The 11,297-nt window shown below is 51.5% G+C and overlaps 1 protein-coding gene across 1 annotated transcript; it reads right to left on the bottom strand.

Moving 5' to 3' along the window:
• Positions 1-5,956: 5,956 nt before the first annotated feature.
• RCHY1 (ring finger and CHY zinc finger domain containing 1) lies at positions 5,957-11,024 on the bottom strand. The gene is made up of 9 exons (XM_050896418.1): positions 10,968-11,024; positions 10,769-10,888; positions 10,495-10,610; positions 10,300-10,378; positions 9,734-9,778; positions 9,573-9,631; positions 8,558-8,584; positions 8,162-8,282; positions 5,957-7,174 (listed from the first exon to the last, which is right to left on the bottom strand). The coding sequence occupies exons 1-9, from the start codon at positions 11,022-11,024 to the stop codon at positions 7,046-7,048; spliced, it is 753 nt and encodes a 250-aa protein (XP_050752375.1). The 3' UTR covers positions 5,957-7,045.
• Positions 11,025-11,297: the final 273 nt, after the last annotated feature.

Here is an 11,297-nt window from a genome sequence, read left to right as displayed (position 1 = left end):
AAGCAAGGAGGAGCCTGCACAGCTTCAGGGAAGGGTCTTCTCCCACCCAAGAGGTGGGGGCCAGCGGCAGAGCGCTCCCTGCCCTTCCCCAAGCCCTCCCAGGGATGCAGATTGAAAACATCTACTGCTGCTGCTTCAGGCAGGAGTTAACCTTAGAGTTTAGGGCTGAGTTTCACAGCCAATGCCACCAGCTGAGCATCCGCCAGCTCTGGGGTACCACCCCAGCACCCCTCCAGCTCCAGCCTTGCACCCACGCACCCATCCCCACACACACAGCCAGCTTGAGAGGAGCCGATGGGAGGGGAAGGCTGTACAGGACGTTTAATGTGCAATACCCCTACTTCCCCCACAAATGATGTTATTGGACCCACGGCCATCAGACCACACTTACCTGCTTTCTGCCAGCAAGCCAAGAACCACACCAGAGTCATTAAACCCATCCTTCCAGCCCAAAATTGGGATCCCCTTTCCCCACTGCTCCTGAGCCATCACCCTGCACCTTCCCACAGGGATGGAGGGCTCAGCCGAGCCCCCTGCTCCTGCATCGCTCTGCTCGTTGGCTTAACAAGTCCCTCTCCCGAGTTTTGCATACTTCGGCAGGCCCTGGCTTTATTAATAGCTCCGCTGACCTTGTTTGTGCCTGCGGCCCTTGCGCCTGCTGGAACACTACATTTTTCCCACAGGGCAGCAATAATCCCATCTGCTCCTAATTTTGCCCTACGCTGGCGAGCAAGGCTCCATTTCGGGGTGGCCGGCAGCGTGGGAGCTCGCTGCCGTGCCCTGCAGCGTTAAGGACAGTTTTTGCCTTCATCCCAGGACCACCGCATGCCTCTGATCCAAGCATCCTTCCCGCTCCCGGCAGCGCTCGGCTGCTGGGGCACATCCAAACTCAGGCAGCACATGGTAGGATGGAGATGGGTGGCACCGTGCCCACCCCAGGGAAGCACCCGAGGCCAATACAATGTCTCTCCCCTTGATGCCAGCCCACAGCGAGGATAGAAAGCAGCACCAGCTCACCTTTATACAAATCACGGGTCTGACCACCCCACAACCTGACCTGTATCCCCTGCGCAGGGGCTGAGCAGACCCTGCCGCTCCATCAAAGCAGAGGGGCCAGGATGCAGGGGACCAGCCTCCCCAGATGTGCCAGTCCCTGGGGGGACGGGACCGAACCCCAGGGACGTGGGAACGAAGCCCGCTTTGCACAACGGCACTGCTCACTTGCTGCTACACACGAATCTCTTCCCCGCCACCCCCAAAAGGAGACCGACATCCAGCGTCTCCACGGGACGGGGCAGCAAAGCTCAGTGCAGCACATTCCATCCCATATAGCAGCTCCTTGCCCGTCTTTATCCCTTACATTTATCTTTATCACCTCGGAAAGCCGTTTGTTTTTCTGCTGCGCAATGCAATTTTTTTTCCCTGGCAAAGGGAGTTAAGGGCTTGGTGCCAAGCGAAATGCACGATACAGCGGTTCAGCTGGTGGCATCGGGTTCCCCAGCTGCCCCCTCACTTTGCAGAGGCAAATACCAAAAGCAGGAGAGCAAAAGGTCAAAATCAGCTGGATCGCACCCCCAAGATCATTTTCCTCCTCAACTCAATGCAAAAGTCCAGCTGGGGAGGGAGCTGCTCTTCCAAAGCTCAGCTCAACTAAGGGTTTTCTTTCAGCCTCCTCTTGTGGTTGGAACCCAAATGGGAATATTTCCAGCTGGGATAAAATTAGCTTACCATTTAGCATCAAATCTGCTTGATTGTGGACTTGACCAGCACGGTTTTACAATTAGCAACACAGTCAAAGGCTACTTTGCTATTGAGTTTTCCCAAAGTTGGCTTCCCAGCTGCACCACGATATTATTTCTCAGCTGAATGAACTGACAGTACTTTTGCAGGGAAAAAAACCCCAAACAACCCCAAAAAACTCTACACAAAACACAAAAACCCACACCACAAAGAGGAAACAATTTGCTGCTAATGGGCAGAGCGCTCTGGAAATGATAGCTGCAAGATGCACAGAAATTCAGCCTTGCCAAGGTCAAGGCTGAATTTCTGTGCATCTTGCAGCTATCAAGCCTGTGTTATTCCCCTCTGTGCTCCCCAGCAGCAATACCCGCCGCTACGTATATCCTTCAGTCCTAACTGATGCACTCTTCCGTTAGTCGACCCCGCTTGCATTTGCAAGGCCACGACCTCAGCAGCAGCCCTGGAATAGCAGCTCTCTTTAAATACATATTTCATTCAGATAACGAACAAGTTGCTGCATCTGTTTCTCCCTAGCAGCTGCTCGCAGGGAGAATTTGCCTGCTCTGTTTTTTTTTTTTTTTGTTTTTTAATTAAGGCCGGATTGCTGCTTCTAGCTGCCCCCAGCAGCAGCTGCTGGCTGAAGAGGTTTCATGTCCTGCATGGCCCACCATCACCGGCAGCGCTCAGGCTTTCATGGCCACAGTGCTCCTCTTGGAGGGAGAAGGCCTGCCAGAAAGAACCACGAGGTCTATTGGACCCGGTGGGATAACAGCATCCTTGCCCAAAGGCTCACCAGCACAGGCGTTGGGGTGGCGATGCAGCCCCCAGTTAGGGTGGGCAAGCCCAGCCCTTCCCAAGGAGATGGCGTGGACCTCACAAGTCTCCATTTCTCTGCCCGCCAGCACAAACCCTTAGAGACACGTAAAAGGCAACTTACTGCCCGTGTCCTCCACCTCCAGCAGCACTTTAGATGTGCTCAACATCTCACCACCTTCTGAAGGCAGCAGCTACCAGGTGCCGATGAAGCCAGGCTTGAGCCCCATCCACACAGGGAGCACAGATAGTACCTACAGCAACCCTGTGTCATGCAAGACTTGCTTGCGAGGAACCCAAAAGAGTGTTTTATCACCTGCTTACAGAGCAGCAGAAGGGGGGGGCACCTCTGCCATCAACCCAGAGCGCTCATCACCTAGCCAGGGACACTGCCACACTCATCTGCAGAGACAGCCTGCCCTGCTTTCAGAGCTCACGAGGACTAGACATTGCTCCCCAACCTTCTTCTGAGCATCCATTCGCTAGCGGCTTTTTTAACAGAAGAAGGGATTTATTGTTTGTTCCTTTTCCTAGCTATGCTGTATGCCCTCAGCACATCTCCATGCCATTTCTGCTTCTCCAGCCACCACCCAAATCCCAGCCCCTGCTACCAGCACTGCCTATGGAAACAGCGTCTAACCCAGCATTTGCCATCAGTGGGCTTCTCAAGTGTCAACTAAGAGTGTGGTCATGGGATTTTTTTTTTTCCTTCTCTTTGGGAACAGCAGGACTATAACTGCTTTAATAATACAGAAAAAAACAACATACCTCAGATTGATCTCGAAGACATCATTTGACATCGCATTTTTATCCCATTTACAGTTCATATAACCCTGCCTGTCCTTTTAAAGCCAGAGGGAAGTCATTTCTCAAGCAGTAACACTCAAGCAAGAGGAGCACCTGGAAACACATCTAAGTGGCATCCGTTGCACTTTTTTTTATCCTGCTTCTGGGCAGCCAAAACCACCGTGCCGAGCTGCTGGCAGTCACTATGGGGCTGGAGCTGTTTGGGCAGCGGTAGCCTCCAAGCAAGACCCAGTGCAGCAGCACCGGTGGCGATGGTGGTGGGATGAGCTCTGCTGGCATCAGGCACCCAAATTCCCCTGCGCACCCAGAGCTGCTGCTTCCTCCCCATTAAAAAACAATACTCTGCACGGCCCCGTTGCCTGAGCTAGGCATCTCCCTACAAGACCACAAAGCTCTGAGGTGACAACTCCTCCAGGCTGATATGAGCCCCACTGGCCCCCAGGGCTTACCTGGGAGCAGGTCTCCATCCAGGGAGGGCTGTGAAGCCACCAGGTGACGGCACACATTTGGAGGGTGCTCCAACGCAGCAGGGAGTCTTGCTAGCAGCTTCAATGGAGGAACCAAAAGCATCATCCACAAGCAAGAGGAGAGTCCTTCTTACCATCTACAGGAACTCAAAGTCCAGCAGAGATGTCAGCACCATGGGAACACCTCACTCAATAGGCCTGTGGCAGTAGGGACTCACAGTCCCATAGCCAAACTAGCCCCTTCCCCAGGCCATATCCCCTCAGCGAGATGCTCCTCAGAATGTCCAACCCCAAACCCCACTCATGCAAGGACGGGGGAGACAGCAAGGAGCCCAGCCATGCTCCTTCTGCACTTGAACATCTGAAGACAACACGCTCCCCGCAGCTTCCCTCATTTTAACAGCAGCCCCCAGGGGGAAACCACCACTTGGTGCCCAGCACTGCCCATAACATCCCCCCAAACCTCTCTAAAAAGCACCTTTCCCTAAAAGCACCCCCAAAGGCAGGGAGATACTCCAGCACAACCAACAAAGAGAAGCCTTACCTGCTTCCCCCACCAAATGCCCTGCTCCCCACTACTATCACAGCCCGAGGCTATTTATGAGCTCTGGATGAGCTGATGCAGCCCACCTGGCCCCACACATGGTTCCCCACCATGGGACTCATCCAAATTGCCACAGAAGGCAGAAAAAGCCAGCCTCAACCCAAAGCGCCCGCTCCACCGTGCACGTAGCTACAGCCAACCGTGTCCCCCGTACCGTAGTTCAGAAGGGGGAGGACGGCAGGGGCAGGTTTGGGGTGGGAGAGCAGAGAGGTGGGCTGGGACCTGAAGAAACCAGGTTTCGGCAGCTGCTCTGCTCCCGGTGCACCTTACTAGGATGACACCAGCCGCTCTGGTTTTGCTTTTAAGGGGGCCTCCCCTCCAGCACGGCGGCACAATTGAGTCACCGCTCGCCCATAAAACAGCGCAGCGAAGGAGTAAGGAGGCAAGCGGCGCGGTGCTGTCCTGGGCAGAGGCACGCCTGCTCTTGCCAGAGAGGTTCAGCGATGCAGGAGGGTCTCTGCGACGTCGGATCGAAGTATTTGTGCAAAAATTTAAGAGTCTCGCCTCTCAAGGGGAGGTAACACGGCCTGCCCGCAGCGGGACACAAGCAGAGCGTGGGTGACTGACAGTCGGTGTCACGCCGTAGTGGAGGTGGGGTCCAACCAGTCCCATCACAGCAGGCGGCCTTCCGCGTTTTGACCACCTCGGAGGACGGAGAGAGCCTCCGGGTCTGATCCGGCGCCTGACCACCCGCACGGCGAAACCGTTTTTCTTCCCATCCTGCTGCCGGGCACCTCCGAGAAGGGTCTGGCTCCATCCTCTCCCCGAGAACCGCTGCGGATAGCAGGGAAAAGCTCCCCCCCCAGCCCCGTGTCCAGCCCCTGCCCACCCAGCTCAGTGGCATCACGCTGGACTTGCTCCAGCTCATCCCAGCCCTTCCAATACTGGGGAAGCCAGACTGGACCAGTCCCCGCCGTGCCGTGCCAAGGGGAAGACCTCCTCCCCTTGTACCGCAGAAATATGGAAACAGAGGGGCTGTTAAGACCACTATTTTCATACGGAGACTCAGGGGTCACACATCTAACCCTCATTTTTCAGCACTGAATCAGAGTTTAAACTCAGCCGGGAATTTCGGGAGAGCGTACGTGTGTAAAAGGAGAGCCCATCACACACTGCGTAATTTGTTTATTTAATAGAGACGTTACTTTACATTTATTTATAGCAGTGAGAAAAGCGCTTCAGAAAAGGAGTGCTCCAGTAAAGGCAAGCTACAGTAACGCTATCATCCGAGCCCTAATATTTCATACATAAAGGGGCACCGTCAGATGAAGAAGAAAAGCTGTTGTTTTATAGTAGAACAAGTTAAAAACAAGTAGTTGTATGGTGAAGAGTAACTGGGCTTTTTTTTTAGAATTTTATTTCATTATTGGAAACTATTTGCATGCTCTGACATTCTCACAAACTAAGAACTTTCTGTAATATTTAGACTGCAAAGCCCCTTGGGCAGGACATTACATGAAGAAGGGTGGGAAGGTTTGTTGGTTTTTTTAAAAGCACTCCTCCATCCTCCATTCTCTCCCCCCCCCGCCGTGAAATCAGATACCATTAAAAAACCCCAAAACCACAGAAAATTGGTCCCCGCACTACTCGAGTGCCTCTATGAACTGCTGTTGCTTTAGCAGACATCTCAGGCTCAGCCCGATTAGACAGCCCGACGTCAATCCTGACAGGACAATAGTATGTGCTTCACTTTGCGTACTTAACTGTCAAAACATCAAGCTACATACGTGTCTAAAACCCTACGACGCCTCGCCCTTTGTAAATGAATGAAGCGAAATGAGGAAGAAATCGGTGTAAACGCGACTGCAGCCGGCAAAGGAATCCAAGTGAAGAGACAGCAGGTCAGATGGGTGTCCGGAGGAGAAGGGCAGCCTTGCAGCTTGATTTTTAGGACATTCATCACACGTACGCAGGCAGGCCAGCCTTGTTTCGAAGCGAATTCTGTACACGTGCCGTGCGCACGCACGTGTCAACAAATCAAGCCAAGGGACGGCAATTTCTGCAAGCTCACCCTCTTCGGCCACTCACACCGATGGCTCTGAGGCCCTAGAACAAACACGTCATGGACAAGGAAAAAGGTACTCGCACGAAACTTTGCAGATGTCAGCTTCATGGAAAAAGGCCGCTCTCAGAGCCACCAATTTTCCCCACCAGCTGCAACCAGAATAGCTGTACCTCCACCTCCTGTTACGCTCACAACCTTCAGCTGCCCCAAAACATCTTCTGCCATGTCAGCCGCTTACCACTTCTCATTTTGCATCGTGTTAGCTATTCTTCTAGGCCGTCTCTTCTCTGACACAGTAAACGGCTCTCTTAAACGGTGCCGTTCTCTCTAGAAACTAACCTTCATCGGGCATCACGCTGCTCGATGGGGAATTTCCTCACGGGCCTGACTTCGCTGGCCCCAGGTACTAGGGAGGGGGGCACAATGAGCACAACTCCTTTGCACCAGCATTAATTAAATCTTGTAATCATTTCACTGGTACCATGACAACTTTGAATAAATTTTTACTGACAAGCGTTTGTTTTTTTTTTTTTTTTCTTCCCCTTCAAATAGATAGTCTCTTCCATGGCATAGTCTTCCTCGTCCAGCCAAATGCAGCGCGTGTCTTGGTCACTGCTCCTCCAAAGGCAGCCGGCATCTTCCATCTTGGGCAGTATTGTAAGATTCACAGTTTTTGCACTTCATGCCTAAGAGATGGAACTGCACTGTAGACCGGGCACTGCAGTCATTGCAAAGGATCTACAAATACAGAAAAGGGAGAGAGGGAGGCTTTAGCATCAGCAGGACACTCAACAACGTACTACAACCATGCTTCTAGCAACCACAGAACTGGTTTGCCATCAGGCGACAAAGCAGAAAGTATCTTCCTTTTACAGACAGCAGGGCTGATTTAACTCTTCCATTTGTAACCACTCAGATCACACTGTATAATCACAGAGAATTTACTTTTAGTATGGCAAGGTGAGTCCTTGCATAAGTCAGGAAATGTAGGAAACCACCAGAGAAACCCTCAAGTGAAAATGAGAGCAGATTAACAGCAGCTAGCAACATTAGCCAGTCTGCTGCGCAAGACAGGCAAGTGAGCGTTCTTCTCAAACTAGGCAGTAAAGAGATTTTTTCCAAATATACTGACTCCAAGAATTGGTAGGATGGGTTGTCTAAACCATAAGAGATAGAACTAAAACATCAATGACCAGTGCCGTTTCATTCAGTGCTACCTGCAAACAGCAACCAGTTTCACAGTTCTGAGTTAACACAAACAGAAAGAAAACAGAGGAAGTCTCTTATGTGCTAGCCTTGCGCAAATCAGCAGCTGAACATTTTTGCAGAAAAGCCCACCACGTTTAGTCTGGAACATGAAGCTCCAAGCTGTTATAAGACAAATGTTCCTGCTTTTCGCTATGACAGCACCTAACACTACTGGAGAAAGCAAGATACTTCCAAAGACCAAGCCATTTCTCTGCTGTGTGATACTACAACACGAAGAGGATGTGGTTTTGGGGTTGTTTTTTTTTTTTTTGGAGTGCAGGCGGGGGGTGCTTTTTTTGTGTGTTTATAAACCCGGCAGATGAATACTGTAAGCCTACACACGACATTTCTTCATCATTCCCTAACCGTCAGGTTGACTTCTGATCCAGGACAAGTTCCTAGTGCCCTCTACTGCCAGTACTGCAAAGGCACAGACCTGCCAAGAACAGAGCCATTGGCGCAGGCCTCACTTCTTACCTCCACCATCATGTTCTGATACTCTGCGGGCATAGGAGTCTGCGCTACTTCGTCATCCAGCTGACGCCAGTACCTCGTCATATCTAAAGCTGAGTGCATGCACAAAGGACACCTGTAACCTCTGGCAGAAAGGGGAAAAAAAAAAAAGTCTAAATCAGAAGATGGAGTGGGGCCATGAAACAAGTCCAAAAAGGACAAGTTTCATATCATACCAGTCAAAGAGAAACACCACGAATCAAGAAGTCCTTGCAAACAGAATAGGAAATTAAAAGCCCCTTATCCTTTAGGAGTTGGCTTTAAGTTATTTGGTACAGGACTGGCATTACGATCTTTGCCTCTTGAAGTAATCTGTTGGACTACAACAATATTAGAGAAGAGATGTTTAGAAATACTTACTCCTTTAGCATGTCCTCGTAACATGTTCTGAAAAGAAAACACAACGAGAAGTTCAGTATGAAGAACGCCATTACTGACTGGTAACACATCTGGACTGAACAAAGGGAAAAGGCACACAGCTATCCCCAAACCAGAAGTTAAAAAATAGCCCGAGTCCAAGTGAAAAGAAAGCTTCCCAGCAAAATCACCGGGTACTTAGGCAAAAATCCAGAGACAAAGCACATTTGATTCCATTCTAATATCTTCTAACCTAACACGAGGGAACAGAGTCAACACTACAACAAGGATTGTGTGGTTCAAGTTTGCTGAAAAAATGGAGCGTGATGCATCACAAGGTAAGTTTAAGACGGACAGGAGCTGAAGGAAGATTCAGTCTGGAGACACCTACGTCAAACACAGAGACCCTTCACTTAGTGCACAGAGACAAGGGGGGAGAAACAAGAGAGCCAACGGAGTAACAAAAAGCTGCGTCTGTAACACAAGACAGAAGCAGGAAGCAAAAATGGAAGGGAAACATGGTAATTATTGCTCCAAAGGCACCCAATGCTATATATCACATCACTTCAAAATCCCGATAGAGCCGGCAATTTTTGTAGTGCAACAGAGCACTCCATTGTCTTGGGGGGCCGTCTTAAGGAAAGAATCTAAAAGTTAACTCATGAGCTGCCACCAACCTCTTAAAACCATTGTGCAACTGCCTTCTGCACCAAGGAGGGACTTCTCTCCAGGATTCTTGAAATTTAAGTAGTAACAGAAGGAAATTCAGCATGGGAAAATTTAGAATGAACAGTACACAGGTCCCTCCACCACTGCCAAAATTTACTGTGGAAGGAAGACAGCCTTTCTAAAGAAAAGTATTTCCTGATGAAACAGGAACTATCCCCTACCTTGTGGGTCCCTTAGAAACCAGCTGTAAGTAACTGATACAGACTAACCAGGCCTGTAGTGCCGATGATTAAACGCCACACACAAGGCAGCAGCTATTCCCCTTTCTCAAGTATCTGCAATGCTTTACCTGTGAAGAAGGTGACCACACGGCAGAACGTGAGCTCCAACACGAGATGTGTGAATATCCTGTTTTGAGGCAAGTATCAGACAAAAGACAAGAAAATTACTTCAAACACAGTCAAAAATACAGCCACACACAAATCCAAGAAATGAAAAGAAGCAGCTCACCTCCAAACATATCGGACAGTCCTGCCTGGAGACATTTTCGATACACTTTGCAAAGACCAAAAAAAAAAAAAAAATTATTCTACTGCATGGATATCTGCATTTTTCTAAATTCTAAAATTCCTTTAGAATGGTAAGATGGATGAAACGTTACTGTTTGCATTTAGTTTTGAAGTTCTGAGAATTAACAGGTGGCTTAGCATATTAAAAAACAAACAGCTTGAAAGTACACAAAAGAAAAGAGCTCCCAGAAGTCTCGCAGTAGCAAGCAGCCTAGCTTTTCCTATACTGCAGCAGGACCAGGAGCTCAAACTTACACACTGTCAGATCTGCAATCAACAGCTCATTTTAAAAGAACAGGAGGAGACCAAGATGTTTATTGCCTACAGCTTCAACTGCTAGCGAAGCCAGCCCAGAAGCGCTCTGTGTTGCTGTTAGGTGCACTTAGAGAAAGAGAACCTGCCGCTCCCCCTGTCCGTATGGCCTTGCATGAAGCCGAGGCACTATCAGTTTCGTTTTCAAGGTTGTTTTTTTTTTTTAAGATATGGAGTTAACCAGTGTACTCTTACTTTGTGCTTTCCTCGAAGACTCAAGCTTAGGCATAAATTGCATTTTGAGCAGTGAAAAAAATCCTCCTTTGGACCAATCCTGAGGAGAAAAGCATCAGGTCAAGGCCGGTTCCTTCCTTCCCGTACCGCCCCGCTCCGTTCCCCACCCGAGCGGGGCAAGGCCCCACCCGAGGGGCCCGCCCGCCCCTCACGTACCTGCAGATGCCGCACTCGGTGCAGTGGTACTGCTTCTTGTCGCGGTCGAAGAGGTGGCAGATACCGCAGTAGTACTCGCCGAAGAGGCTGTGGCAGCCCTCGCAGCGCTGCTGGGCCTGCCGCCGCACCGGGGAGGAGAAGAGAACCGGGGAGACGGCCGTCAGGTGCTCGGTCGGTCCCTCACACAACATGGCGGCGGCCCCCCCCCCCCCCCGAAATGGCGGCGACCCCCCCCAAAATGGCGGCGCCCTCTGCCCCCTCCGACCGGACCCACCTTCTGCAGCAGACGGCAGCGAGTGCACTGCACCTCGGCAACGCGGAAACGGTCCAGCCGGTGCCCCTCGGCGCCGTCGTGGCACAGCCGGCAGGCGTACAGCTTCCCGCAGCACGGCGCCTGCGAACGGCACGGCACACCGTCAGCGCCCGCCCCCCGCAACACCCGCCGGCTGCCCCCCCACCCCTCCCCACCTCACCCGCAGCAGGCAGCCGCGCCGGTAGTGCTCGCAGCCCTCCTCCCCTCCCGCCGCCATGGCCGCCCCCGCCTCGCCCGGCCGCCCCACCGCTTCCGCTTCCGCCCCGCCGCTTCCACCGGCACCGCGGTACCGTCCCCGAGGCGTGCAGGGAGGCTTACCCGAGCGCCGGGCCCGGCCGGGGTGGCTGCTTGAGCAGCAGGCAGCACTGTGTAACAGTGCTGTTACCAAAAGCGATTACGGTGACAGGGCCACTCGGCGCTTGCAAATTCGCTTCCCCCCCTGCCTTAAACCTTGCTTCCTTTCTTCCCGCCTCTCCCCTCAAACCTCCCT

Source organism: Gymnogyps californianus, chromosome 4 (assembly GCF_018139145.2).
Source record: "Gymnogyps californianus isolate 813 chromosome 4, ASM1813914v2, whole genome shotgun sequence".
In the NCBI taxonomy this organism is placed as follows: Eukaryota; Metazoa; Chordata; class Aves; order Accipitriformes; family Cathartidae; genus Gymnogyps; species Gymnogyps californianus.
Note: the sequence above shows the minus strand (reverse complement) of the source record. Positions and strands in the feature narration are given on the sequence as shown.